Source organism: Culex pipiens, chromosome 1 (genome assembly GCF_016801865.2).
Source record: "Culex pipiens pallens isolate TS chromosome 1, TS_CPP_V2, whole genome shotgun sequence".
NCBI classification, from domain to species: domain Eukaryota; kingdom Metazoa; phylum Arthropoda; class Insecta; order Diptera; family Culicidae; genus Culex; species Culex pipiens.
Window position 1 is genome coordinate 18,488,415 of NC_068937.1, and position 15,018 is coordinate 18,503,432.

Below are 15,018 nucleotides of genomic sequence, written 5' to 3' on the forward strand. Positions count from 1 at the left end.
GAAACAAGTGCTGAAAAGTTTAACTTTTCAGCACCCATTTCAGTGCTGAAAAGTAGAACTTTTCAGCATTTATTTTGAAAAGTGTTGCTATTCGATTCTGTTATTTTTGGTACAGAAAAGTAGGCTATTTCGTCGTTCAAGAATGACAGGAAAAGTAAGTAGTTTCACGACGGAATTGCAAAAATGTCTATTTTAGTCCCCGAAAACATACCAAAAGACAAAATTTCCGTGTACCATATTTTAATGAAAAATCCTGATCAAAAATTACAACTTTGCCGAAGACACCAAATTCCTCATAAAAAGGAACCCAAGATTCGGATTGTCAAATTTTCCTAATCAAAAAATACCAAATTATAGTTATCGAAAAAACAACAACGGCAATTAAAAGATTCATAAAACAATTTCAAATTTAATGCTAGATTTTGTCAAGTCTCGGTCAACTATGTTTTTTCCTCTGAAGCCCTACTGATAGCCATTAATTTGTCTAAAAGAGCTTAAATTGATAGGAACGGTGGTAATATTATGATTTAAAACAAAGTTTTTCGCTTTTTTTCTTCAAATTTTCAGTTTAAGAGCAACGCCAACTAGGCTAAATAAAGTACGTGTGTAATTATTTGGGTCAAGGTATTTGCCAATATTCATACATTCCAAGAAAATCAAATTTCAAGCCCAACCTTCAACTTTTTGAACTAACAATTATTACAAAATGTTTTAATCATCATTACCGAAAACACTACCGAAAATTTGCAAAATATCGGTGAATCATCTAAAAAAAATATTTTTCCAAATGTTTTGTGTCTTTTTCCGATCTGTGATCCAAGAATTTTAAGATGGCAAATAATCTAAAACTGCCATATTTAATCAAAAATACACAAAATAAAGATTGAACAATGTATTTTAAATAGTTCACAATCAATTGTTCAAGTATTTCCATAGATTTTTTTTTCAGAGATTATTTTTTGGGCGTTTTTTGAAGACGGAAGAACAAAATTTTAAAATGTGCAATTGCCTTAACCATTTATTTTTATTATATATTTATTTTATATATTCATTTCGCAAAAAACTTAAAATTTTACTGGAAAATGTATAGTTTTAATTAATAATATTTTTGTTAGCAATTTCTTGTAGGAAAAAAAATCTCATCTAGAACAAAATGTGATCAATAAAAATGTTTGTTTTTTATGTTCAAACAAGACTGAATTTTCTTGGTAAATACATAGTGATAAAAAAATCATTCTCAAAGATTTGTTATTAAATTCATATTTTTAAAAATTCAAAACTGTACTTTGGCATTTTCTAATTGTGTTTTTTTTTGTTATATTATTGTGAAAAAAAGTGATCAGAAATTGTTTATAATCGTGTGTTTCGGAACCTATTCGGGGGAGTCTGGCAACACTGACCGGACGCAGTCTTGCTGGAAATCGCGCTCGATTCTTTTCGATTTTTTTCGTTGTTTTAAACCGCGTTTCGGGTCAAAAAGTGTTACAATCGTCGAAGGAGTTTCGAGTCCATTCGGGAAAGATGGAGTTTCAACATAATTCCGTCATTTTAGTGCATTTTAGGAGTGTTTTTGTTTTGGTTCCTGCTACGACTTCGCTGGAATCAAAAGCAGTTAGCATAGCATTTCGCATGTATTGGTGTGCGCCAGGGCTGGAAGGAGCTTGTGCGCCCATGGTTGTGTGCGTACAGACAGTGCAAAGCACACATTTTAGGGTGGCACAAGAATTGAATTTGGAAGAATTGAAGGCAAATAGAAGTGTTGGAATAAGTGGGCTGCAAAATGAAAAAGTGGGCTGAAAACGAGTGAATAATAGCGAGCGGATGGTTCTCAATAGGCTGCTGCTGTGGCGAGTTGATGTTGAAGTTTGCTGTGCAACACAGCAGACGCCGGCTGTGTGTTGGTGTGGTGACGAACGTTTTGAAGCACATCAACTGTTGAACGTGTTAGGGTGTGCGTGCTGAGAAGAGCTTTTGGGGAGAGCGAGGCTTCAAAAGCTCCCGTTGCGCACAGCTGGCCGATGTGCTTGGCGAGTGGTGAGGAGGGGGGATTGTGGGTTGAGTGTAGTGACGAGAGGTGGAAGTCGCAGCTGCTCTCAACTGCTGTGTTTGTGTTCGGGAGAGCCGGCGTCGGTGCAGTGCTGTGTGTCGGCTGCGTTACTTGGTGTTGGTGCACATCCTGGTGGCGCCTCGGACGGACGGGCTGAGACTGTATGATGGTGTGCTGTTTCTGTACACAGAGAGCGTGCTCTCAATCTAGCTTGCTGTGGTGGGGTTTTGCGATGGGAAACGTCAGGCTAGTGAGGCATAAGTATTTTAAGGTAGGCTCGTTCGTTTTACACAATGTTTGTGTACGCAGCATAAGGTAAATCTAATTTTTTTTCTTTATTTATTTTTTTTTTTTTTTTTTTTTTTCCTTCGAGGATAGATTTTTAATTTGTGTTATACTTTTTGTTTAACAGTTTTTAGTCTAACACTTTAACTTTGATTAATTTGATAACTCTAATTTTAACTTAAATTACTAACATTCCCGTAAATCTGTTTTTTCTTTATAATAAAATATTTATCTTTTCTTCAACAGAGAGCGAGTTGTGGCGCTATAACCATGGCAAATAGTGTCCCGGGCATTTGTGGAAATACAATGTCCCATCACCGAGGGTCCCGGAGCACCAAAACTTCTTAGCATGGTGGCTTCCAACGATTTATTGCCTATACAAAACAGGAACGTGAGCGGGGGATCCCCACGTTTCTTCCTCCCCTGTAGATTCAGAATTGTATTGTTGTTTGAACATTCGTGCTCAAACTCAATCCAATTCAACGAATCATCTTTGCGGTAAACTTTACGCAGTTGGCCTGGCCGCTTTAACGTTTGTGATGTTTCAAAGCAATTTATTGCATTGGGGCACTGCAAATGTTGATAATGACAAGAAGATGCTAGGCGTCAATCAACCTAAGGCATTCTCCAGGATGCCCTCGAAAGACTGGCTGCGCTAGGGTTAGATTAGATTAGATTAGAATCGTGTGTTTCGGAACCTATTCGTTACATTTTTTTTCTTTTTAAGTGAAATTTGTAATTTTTGTGCAGATCTACAAATCGCGTTTTGAGTTTTGTAAAAATCTAGAGTTTTTTTAAAGGTTTTATAAACATATGAAACACATTAGCTTATAGGACCTTTAAAAAAACTCTAGAGATGTTTTTGGTTTTAGCGAAATTGACTTATAAAGAAGGTTATGTTTCGACGTAAAAAGAGGATTTTCTGTTCTTCCATCAATAACATCTCGATTTTTTTTTCAATAGCTGTTTGATGCGATTGGATGTGCGAGGAGTTCATAATTACACAGCAAACAATCCGATGGTAAAATCGCATGCAAAAGCATGCACATCACCTTCGTCAAAATAAACACTTAATATTACACATTGCATGTACATTTTTTGCAAACACAACAAAAAGTTTCAACCGACGGGATTCAAACCCAGCACCAACAGTAAGGACTGGCGCCTTAGCCCACTCGGCCATCAGACCGATGGAAAGCTGTAAGGATAAACGCATATATGAGCTTGACATTTCGGTCAAGTAGGTTTCCCATAGGGACGTGGCGTTACATCGTGCTGCCACCTGGTTTTTTAAGCGCAAGAGTGTAAAAGTGCTGAGTCATCGTCTAAAAATAGACGGCGTCCTATCTCGCCCAGCAAAATGAAGTCGATAAAGTAGTCGGTTTCGATGAGAAAAAGTGGAAAATGTGGTCTAAAAATAGCGACGCCATCCCCCTATACTGATTGGCTACATATTTCAGGGTCTAAAATCACCTAAAATTGCATAAAATAATGCAACATCTATTTTACACCCAGGCCTTTTACACGCAGCTGGATTACTACATTTTTAGCTGTGTATTATATAATTAAAGGCCAACACATTTCTTTTTCGTTTTTGCCTCTTAAAGTTGCCCGAAAATTCAAAAGGCAAAAAAATATGATTGAAAATACTTGGACAAGCGACTTTTAACCAATTAGAATACATTTCATAAAGTTTATTTTACCTAAAATTTTAAAATATTTTACCTATTGTATTCAAATTATACACTTTGACACTTAATCAAAGTTTTTGGGAAAACAGCTTTCGTTCCTATTAAATCAATTTCTTAGCTCGATAGATTTCTTGCTTTCGTCACAACACAAATAACTTTTGTAAATTACGCTTTATTCTTAAAGGTGCTTCCAAAATAGCGAATCAAAAATTAAAAACCTGAAAAAACGAAAAAAAAATTTCACCGCTTCATTATTTATTGCCCAAGTAAAAAAAAACTTCAACACTTCATTATTTATTGCTCAAGAGAATGTTTAAAAAGTTCCAAACAAAAACAAAATAAAATCTTTTTGAAGGAGAGAAACCAAGAGAGAAACACTAAAACTTTTAAAAATTAATACTCACTAATTTTGCAATTCCATTTGAGCTTATCAGTCGTAACAATTAGAGAACCTGGAGCTTATTTAACTCCAGGTTCTCTAGTAACAATAAGTGAATGCGAAATGAGTTTCATTCGAATTAGCGATTCCGATCTAAACAAAGTAATTTTTGGTGTAAAATCGCATGAACATCCCCTTTGTTATGAATAAACGTATGAAAATACGTGTACACAAAAAGCATGTACGGTTTTGCTCACAAAGGCAATGTGCATGCTTTTGCATGCGATTTTAACATCGGATTTTTTGCTGAGTAGTGCAACGTTTCATAACCCAAAAGATCTGTTAAACTATCGTTACCTCATTGATGTTGTTTTGAGAGTTCGAGAGAGATATCTCCCATCGTGTTTCACCTCACATTTGTCGTTGAGAAAAGTTCGCTAGAATGAAATGTCGAGGTACCTCCATCGTCGGTAATAGGCCAGAAAACTCTTTTATTAACAAAAAATGTCCAATCATAATCTTATCACACCAAAAACCCCCCAAAACAAACGCGTCCTTTGATCACCACCAAAAAAAAGCGAAAGCGCGAGAGGTGTTGCCCCGTCCGCCATAAATCCCTATCATTGCGTTTAAATCACAAATGCTCAATAAACCGATTGATTGTTGATGGGGGCTTGCAAGTTCTAATCGCACGCTAAACGAAAAAATGGCGGCGACGAAAAAAAACTTCAAACGAGTGCCGCTACGCGGCCATCCGTCATTCGAAGCAGGCTGCGAGTCTGTGATGTGTCGCGGCGGAAGGCCCATAAATCAATCAGGTTGTTGCCATACTTGGACCTGGTGATAGCGAACGTCAGTTCGCGGATGTAGCGGTCACCGCTTCGCTGCACTGGAAAGGTTTTGCTCGCTCTTGATTTTGACAGCTGTGAGCGGTTTGTTTACGTTTTAGGGTTGGATCTTTTCGTGGGGTTCAGCGAACCGTCTTCAAACCTAATCCAACCGAACTGACCTACTGTTCCAAATCCGCTCGAACCCAAACCGAATCAGGCCAAGGTCTACTAGGATGCCGTCCCACCTCCCCCCTCAAAACGTCAACGTCTCGCTGCAACATTAGTTCCATCTGGTGCATGATTATCATTTTTCCTCTCCGATGTCAAGCCGGCCGGGGTACAATAAAATAAAAACGATGACAAACCGCCCGGGTCCAGACTGCAGGTCTGGTCCTCCTTTTCCGTCAGCGTGGTCATCGTGGTCTCGTCGTCGTCTCCCCGTAATTATGAGCTTACGGACACCCCATGCCCATGCCGGGAGATTATATCGTCTTCTGGCCCGGCGACGCTGACGCCGACTTTAGATCCCGGGGATTTCGACGGGATTTCCGTAAGTCCCCTTCTCCGTCTCACTCTCCACCGGGCCGGTTGGCAGTTCGATCGTCGTCGTCGCCCTTCGAAAAAGTAGTAGTAATGGAGACACGGTTCTTTTTTTTGCGTCCGCGGACGACCCCGTCCGCGCCGTCGTCCGGAATCTGGGCTTGGGTCGATGGTCGTCCGCTCGTGCACCAGAAGGAAAGGTAGTCATCAGTCGAGTGTCGTCGACGTCAGACGGAACCGTGCGGTGGTGCACCTGGAAGATGTTTTGGACGGCGGTTTGGAGGACCGAGTGCGCCGGAAAGTGGTCCTGAAGAGGGAAGACGGTTCCGGTCGAGCCGTAAAAATTTGCAAACATGCGGTGAAATCGTAAAACAAACCTCGGCGAAACAGTGGCCAAGTGTGAGTGAAACAGTCGCGCAGAGTTGACAGATGCGTGCTTGATCAACTGCGCTAAGCTTTCAATTGTGTAAAAGTACACTCTAAAACAATAAAAGCGGGAATAACGACCGGGGGAACTGTCAACTTGCGGAATTCCGAGGGAGGAAGGGGACTCATAACCACACCTATTTGTCAACGTTAAGAGCACTTCTCTTCCCCGGGGTCGATGAGGAAAGGACCAAGAAAACGACGAGCAAAAAATCGTTAAGAAGCGCGCCGGCAGTTTATTATTTTTATATGCTTTAGGGTTTGTTCAAATATTACGTCCAGAGATTTTCGGGATTTCAGGCCCCCCCCCCCCTCCCCCCTGTCACGCACTTTTCCTATACCTTTAACATGGGCTGTCACAAACCCCAGACCCCCCCCCATCCCCCTAATCATGGACGTAATTTTTGAACGAACCCTTATGAACTTCGTCTCGAATGCGGTGTAAATTTTAAATATTGACCCGAGAGTGAGAGTGACAGCTTGCGAAGATTCTCCCGACCTTTCAATGTGTGCGCTCGGGGCGGAGCCCCGGCATTCTCGAGCGGCAAACTGAGCAAACCCGACTAACCGTGTCACAGGACCAACTCCACGAGCAACCAAATTTGACAGTGTACACGCCAAGCAGGCCACATCGTCGAACGGCCACGCCTACTCCTCTCGGCGCAGAGAGAATCGACAATAACATGGCGTCATTAGCGCTCTTCTGCTTGTTTCTCTCTCCTTCTCTCACCAACACGCACACACATCGAAATCCGCTCCACGTGATTTTAGAATCGCTCGCTCTCTCTCTCAGAAGTTCTGAACTCTCGACACCTGCGGTCGCCAACTTGGATCCGTTTTTACGACGAGACGGTGGACATTTGCTTACACGGTAAATCCGAAACGAGCCAGTTTCGCCGTTTTTATTATTTTACGAGCGACCATAACCTCAAACTCGAAGTGGTGCCACGTGGACGGACGTGGCCGCCACGTGGGACACAAGTATCCCCATAATCGTAACTTTCAATTAGGCCGTAAACCGCAAAGGTTCCGAGCGAGGGACGACGACATCAAGATGAATCTGTCTCGAGATGGCCAGGGAGGGGATCCTACTCCGTAGCAGACCCAAGAGGATGTGTGGCCGGAATTAGAATGTATGACTTGGTGAAGGAGCGGTCTATAAATTGGAAGGGAATGGTTCCCCCCGGAGGATGCGCTCCCGGGTTGCCAAGGCAAGAGGAACGTTAAAAAAAGGTAAACAATAGCTCCGTAACGTGGAAAGTTACCGTATGAGAGGACTGTACTTACCTTTTCTCGAGTGCTGTTTAAAGAATGGCCACTGGCGGCTGGAGTGGCCTGTTTTGAACTCTCTTTTGAAGTGGGATCTTACAGGTTCCATGATTGTGGCGACACATCTGGTCTTAGTTCAAATGGTTGGTAAATTGAGGTTTGTTTACATGGCAGAAATACCACTTACACAGCGAATTTGTTGATTACAATCGAACCGTTAGCTCCGTAGTGATAGTTCAATAGGGCGAATCTGCGTTTGTAAACAAGCAGTCTATCCCTTTTGCTCAAGTGACAGTTCACGTCAAGTAAGAGGGGGATAGACTGCTTGTTTACAAACGCAGATTCGCCCCATTGAACTGTTACTACGGAGCTGTCAGAAACAAGAAATACGCAATAACCATAATCATCTAGTAACCCGATCTTAAAATTTACCTTTTTGACATTTGGACCGATGTGGCCATCCATTTGCCCACAAAAACCGTCCTAATGTCCAATATTAGGATTACTCTCTTTCTCAAACCCGACTCCCAATAAAGGCAATGATTTAACTCGAAAATGAATAAATCCTCTTCAGAGTGTTGCCACAGCCGTGGTGATTTTGTGATGAAAACAAAGAGCTGTCACAGTCCCTGCGAAATATGTTGGCTTGACATCGGGTGGCCAGACCTTTGAAACCAGCTATCAATTGCATGATAAACAACTTAAGCAAAACAAAGTCAATTTGCTAGTATGGATTTATACACAATTTTCGGGTTAGCTTTCAAAAGGTCCTAAACGCAAATTGTAAACAATGCCAATTCAAAAAAGAATTTGCTAAAAAGTAGATTTAAAAAATAGGCAAAAAACCAACAAAAAATCTTCTAATAATATCGCTGATAATTTTCTATCCATTTATGAACATTGAAGGCATAATCAATCAAACAAAAAAACCCCACAACCCAGTAGCAAACATGACAAATCATTTCCAAACGATGAATGAATGACTGACAACCTCCATATGGGTAAAATTTACGCAAGAGGTAGCGAAAAGGATACTGTCATTGAATTGATGATGATGATGACTAAAAAAGGTAGCAAACTTTGACGGTGATGAAATGTGAAATCTGTTTTTTTTTTTCAGCCAAATGTTGCGAACTGGCATCACGCAGCGTGACTGATTGACGTTTGTTTGAAGTCGCACTTTTTTCGCTATCCTTAAATTTTGAATATGTACACAAAAGATAATTTATCAAACATGAAATCAAAACACTGATATGACAAAATTTGTTGTAACATATCTGTCAAATGAAGTTAGTTAAATTTGTAAAAAAAACAAATTTTGAGAATCAATTGGAAACATTTTCTACTTGAATATCACAATAATCGCTTCTTACGTAACTTACAAACCCCTGCAACACCAACAAAAATAACCGTAATAAATGTAAACAAATTATAAAATGCTGTCAATTCTTCCCCACATAATTTATGGCTCGGCAAACGCCTCTATCCGCCTTTTTCGCCGAGGTTCGGAGGCTACCTTCCGACTAATTTTCTGCGGGCAGTGAGCCCACAAAAGAAAAACGGAAACCTAACCAACAAAAAAAGTGAGATGAGTCCATAACTTTCCCGACACAGTGATGATAAATTATGCCCCGACGACCCTCTCGCACCCCTCGCGATAGACTGACGTTTTGCCGAAATATTGTAAACAAAACACACATCTCCGGACAGAAAGGCGCGCGAGCGCGCACAGTGACAGTGCAAATCTGTCATAGAGAAACTGACAAAAGGGCCTTTGTTTTGCTTTGTTGACTGGCGCTTCCAGAGGGGTCCTATTTTGGGCACTATATTTGCTCAAAACGTGCCTATTATTGTCACATGAGTCCAAACATAAATAAAAGTGTCACGCCCGTGGTTTCCCAAAACGTTGCAAAGCGGTAAAAGGAGAAGATTTTTATTTGTTTGTTTTGGTTTCGGTAGTTTGAACGGAAGCAAACGAACTTCTGGGTGGTGGTAATTTATATGTGAGTGGCCCCTTGGCGAGATTACTGGTTTAGAAAGGAACTGTTTCGGTTGGAGTGCATTAATCACTGCAATAAAGTTGGGCAAAAAGAAATAGTATTTCAGATTTACCTTATGATATTTAACTTTTAAGCTACAATAAAACTTTGATGGTTTGACATAGACTGCCGTTAAACAAACGAGTGTGAATCTCACACACACTACAAAACGTAAAAAAAGTTGCAGTTCGTCACTTCTTAGTTTGACTTTATGAAACCAACTAATAATTAAATAATTAAATAATTAAATAATTAAATAATTAAATAATTAAATAATTAAATAATTAAACAATTAAATAATTAAATAATTAAATAATTAAATAATTAAATAATTAAATAATTAAATAATTAAATAATTAAATAATTAAATAATTAAATAATTAAATAATTAAATAATTAAATAATTAAATAATTAAATAATTAAATAATTAAATAATTAAATAATTAAATAATTAAATAATTAAATAATTAAATAATTAAATAATTAAATAATTAAATAATTAAATAATTAAATAATTAAATAATTAAATAATTAAATAATTAAATAATTAAATAATTTAATAATTAAATAATTAAATAATTAAATAATTAAATAATTAAATAATTAAATAATTAAATAATTAAATAATTAAATAATTAAATAATTAAATAATTAAATAATTAAATAATTAAATAATTAAATAATTAAATAATTAAATAATTAAATAATTAAATAATTAAATAATTAAATAATTAAATAATTAAATAATTAAATAATTAAATAATTAAATAATTAAATAATTAAATAATTAAATAATTAAATAATTAAATAATAAAATAATTTAATAATTAAATAATAAAATAATTAAATAATTAAATAATTAAATAATTAAATAATTAAATAATTAAATAATTAAATAATTAAATAATTAAATAATTAAATAATTAAATAATTAAATAATTAAATAATTAAATAATTAAATAATTAAATAATTAAATAATTAAATAATTAAATAATTAAATAATTAAATAATTAAATAATTAAATAATTAAATAATTAAATAATTAAATAATTAAATAATTAAATAATTAAATAATAAAATAATTAAATAATTAAATAATTAAATAATTAAATAATTAAATAATTAAATAATTAAATAATTAAATAATTAAATAATTAAATAATTAAATAATTAAATAATTTAATAATTAAATAATTAAATAATTAAATAATTAAATAATTTAATAATTAAATAATTAAATAATTAAATAATTAAATAATTAAATAATTAAATAATTAAATAATTAAATAATTAAATAATTAAATAATTAAATAATTAAATAATTAAATAATTAAATAATTAAATAATTAAATAATTAAATAATAAAATAATTAAATAATTAAATAATAAAATAATTAAATAATTAAATAATTAAATAATTAAATAATTAAATAATTAAATAATTAAATAATTAAATAATTAAATAATTAAATAATTAAATAATTAAATAATTAATTAATTAAATAATTAAATAATTAATTAAATAAAAAATTTAATAATTAAATAATTAAATAATTAAATAATTAAATAATTAAATAATTAAATAATTAAATAATTAAATAATTAAATAATTAAATAATTAAATAATTAAATAATTAAATAATTAAATAATTAAATAATTAAATAATTAAATAATTAAATAATTAAATAATTAAATAATAAAATAATTAAATAATTAAATAATTAAATAATTAAATAATTAAATAATTAAATAATTAAATAATTAAATAATTAAATAATTAAATAATTAAATAATTAAATAATTAATTAATTAAATAATTAAATAATTAAATAATTAAATAATTAAATAATTAAATAATTAAATAATTAAATAATTAAATAATTAAATAATTAAATAATTAAATAATTAAATAATTAAATAATTAAATAATTAAATAATTAAATAATTAAATAATTAAATAATTAAATAATTAAATAATTAAATAATTAAATAATTCAATAATTAAATAATTAAATTATTAAATAATTAAAAAAATATTATATTGCTGAACCATAAAAAAGGTTGAATCAAATACTATTTAAAGTTTTTGTTCAACGGCTCTGGTCGATGTTGAGGGGAGGAGGAATACAAAATTTCAAGTTTTCCCAAGCCCCCTTGAAATTTTTAAGCATAAAGTATCACAAAATGCTTTCAACATAATTACACCATGTCACTACCAAAAATCTGAAAAATATCAATGAATTTATGAAAAGACTTTTTTCCTTAAGATTTTTACGATCGGTGATCCGAATGTTAAAATTTTTCAAAAAGTATAAAAAGGGTGATTAACATTGATTCAAAAAACAAAAATATGCGTTATACAATGTTGTCTGAATGTGATTTGCTTTATTACCAATGCATTGGATTACCTTTCATGTAGTGTTAATGTAGTAAATCATTGAAATCTTATCAGAGTTGGAACAATAAAATAATAAAATCAAAACCGTCTTACAATTGTCAAATGACAATCACACCCCCGATTAAAGAATCCCACCCTCACAAAAGAGCTACAACACAATGCAAACTGTGTAATAACACAATATTTACTCACCACTCAGCTTCTAATTGAAATCCCCCGGCGGAATCGGGCAGCACGTGTCGGACCAACCAACCAATCCGGGTCCATCGGTTAGTTCTTGTTTTTCTTGCGAAACGTGTCATTCAACTGAGGTTCTGTTGTCCCCCGGGAGGAGTGGAAGGATACAAAAACATTACACCAGTGCGGATGTAATTTGCAGGGAAATTGAAGAACAAATATACCAAGATTTACTGGGAACTAATCTCGTTTCTGTTTTAAGTTGGATGAACGTTCTTAGATAGTTTTAACCAAACCTGCTTTTGTTGCTTTTTAGTTAAATAAAAACATTTATATAAGAATATTTATAAAATTTCCGACAAGACCAAATTTCGCCTCACTTAATGACACAAATGATTAATCGAGAAAAAGCCAAAACCTGAAAACATCGCAGAGATTAATGAGTGAAAATGAAAGGAACCACGGTCGTCACTGTTGGGTTCGTCTTTCTACCACCGACATTTTAATATGGTGGAAAACTGGAAAACTTGCAGGAAGAAACAGTCATAAAAATGAGCCCCAATTGCGCGGTGTTGGTCGACCTTAAAAAAATAATGTGTATTTAAACACGGAAAATTTCATTACAAATCTTTTAAAAATGTGTTGCATCTTTTGTTTAAAGAAAATCGGAGTGACTTTTGTTAAAAATCATTTTTTTAAATATCTTTAAAAATGTCTTTCAAAAAATAGAAAAAAGTTAGAAATACCAACATTTTTCCGTTCGCAAATTTTTCGAGCAAGTGAAAGTTGAAAATATGTAAGTGGGTGGCAACCCCGTCGTCCCCCTCGTCACAATCACCCAGTCAGTCTGTCAGTGATTCAACGGCGTTGGAGGGATGAGGAAAATGTGACAGCCTCTGGCACCCACCTCCTACCTCATACAACTCATCTTTTTGACGCGTTTTGTCGGGGAAGATGAGAGAGGTAGATGAATATGAAGCACGCAGTGAATTATTAAGAATTTTTACGGCCGGTGGCTTCTTTCTTTGTGAAGAAGAATGTTAAGGGGAAAGGATCTTGCAAGTTTTTTTTGGCAAAATTTAAACAACTTTCTGAAATTCTGTCCAATCATTTTGTTTTCATTTTAACATAACAAAAAAAAAACAATGGCTAATTCGAAATTCGACAACCAAAAGGTTGAATTTACATTTTCATTAAATTAAATATTCATTTCATTAATCATTTTTGCTGAAAAATTCTGTTACATAACGCAAAACTATCTTTCAAGTATTCACTAAAATTAGCACAAAGACTTTGCGTTGCGCGTTACAGGGAAGGGTCGCTCGTCTGTTACGTTTTGTTACGAGGGAGAGGAGGAGGAGGGGGTAAAAAATCACAAATTTTGAGTTACGTAATACAAGAACGCTTCCATAAAGCGATATCTCGGCAATGATGCAACGGAATGTCTATTTATTTTGTTAATAGTTGAGAATGTATATTTTGATGCCCTGAAAATGGATTATAAAAAAAAGTTCAGGTTTCGGTTTATACCAATTCTTGACCATTGTCGATTAACATTTATGAGCAGTACTCTGGGATTTCGGTCATTCGTTTTTTTTTGTATTTTTTAATCCGACTTAAACTTTTTTGGTGCCTTCGGTATGCCCAAAGAAGCCATTTTGCATCATTAGTTTGTCCATATAATTTTCAAAAATCTGTATCTTTTGAAGGTATTTTTTGATCGATTTGGTGTCTTCGGCAAAGTTGTAGGTATGGATACGGACTACACTGGTAAAAAATGATACACGGTAAAAAAAATTTGGTGATTTTTTTATTTAGCTTTTTATCACTAAAACTTGATTTGCAAAAAAAAACACTATTTTTGTTTTTTTTATTTTTAATATGAGCAGTTCTCTACGGAATCGGTCTTTTTTCTTTAATTTTAATTTTTGTATTTTTTAATCCAGCTGAAACTTTTTTGGTGCCTTTGGTATGCCCAAAGAAGCCATTTTGCATCATTAGTTTGTCCATATAATTTTCCATACAAATTTGGCAGCTGTCCATACAAAAATGATATGTGAAAATTCAAAAATCTGTATCTTTTGAAAGAATTTTTTGATCGATTTGGTGTCTTCGGCAAAGTTGTAGGTATGGATATGGACTACACTGAAAAAAAATGGTACACGGTAAAAAAAATTTGGTAATTTTTTATTTAACTTTTTGTCACTAAAACTTGATTTGCAAAAAAACACTATTTTTATTTTTTTTTATTTTTTGATATGTTTTAGAGGACATAAAATGCCAACTTTTCAGAAATTTCCAGAATGGGCAAAAAATCTTTGACTGAGTTATGATTTTTTGAATCAATACAATTTTTTTCAAAAAATCGAAATATTTGTCGCAAAAAATTTTCAACTTCATTTTTCGATGTAAAATCGAATTTGCAATCAAAAAATACTTTAATGATTTTTTGATAAAGTGCACCGTTTTCAAGTTATAACCAATTTTAGGTAACTTTTTTGAAAATAGTCGCAGTTTTTCATTTTTTTAAATTAGTGCCCATGTTTGCCCATCTTTGAAAAAAATATTTTTGAAAAGCTGAAAAAATTCTCTATATTTTGCTTTATTGAACTTTGTCGATACGACCCATAGTTGCTGAGATATTGCCATGCAAAGGTTAAAAAACAGGAAAATTGATGTTTTCTAAGTCTCACCCAAATAACCCACCATTTTCTAATGTCGATATCTCAGCAACTATAGGTCCGATTTACAATGTTAAAACATAAAACATTCGTGAAATTTTCCGATCTTTTCGAAAAAAATATTTTCAAAAATTTAAAATCAAGACTAACATTTCAAACGGGCTAAACATTCAATATTACGCCCATTTGAAATGTTAGTCTTGATTTTAAATTTTTGAAAATATTTTTTTCGAAAAGATCGGAAAATTTCACG

The 15,018-nt window shown here is 33.8% G+C and overlaps 2 protein-coding genes across 2 annotated transcripts in view; one reads left to right on the forward strand and one right to left on the reverse strand.

Annotated features, from left to right (window-relative positions):
* Positions 1-5,390: 5,390 nt before the first annotated feature.
* Positions 5,391-7,170, reverse strand: LOC128092389 (uncharacterized). The gene is made up of 2 exons (XM_052706125.1): positions 6,613-7,170; positions 5,391-6,450 (listed from the first exon to the last, which is right to left on the reverse strand). The coding sequence occupies exon 2, from the start codon at positions 6,125-6,127 to the stop codon at positions 5,753-5,755; it is 375 nt and encodes a 124-aa protein (XP_052562085.1). The 5' UTR covers positions 6,128-6,450; positions 6,613-7,170; the 3' UTR covers positions 5,391-5,752.
* Positions 7,171-7,306: 136 nt separating this feature from the next.
* Positions 7,307-15,018, forward strand: part of LOC120415634 (cytochrome P450 4c3-like) — a 55,563-nt gene continuing 47,851 nt past the window's right edge. Inside the window, exon 1 of the mRNA XM_052706123.1 lies at positions 7,307-7,431. Coding sequence (XP_052562083.1) covers positions 7,389-7,431 — 43 coding nt within the window. The 5' untranslated portion in view covers positions 7,307-7,388. The remainder of the gene's footprint in view (positions 7,432-15,018) is intronic.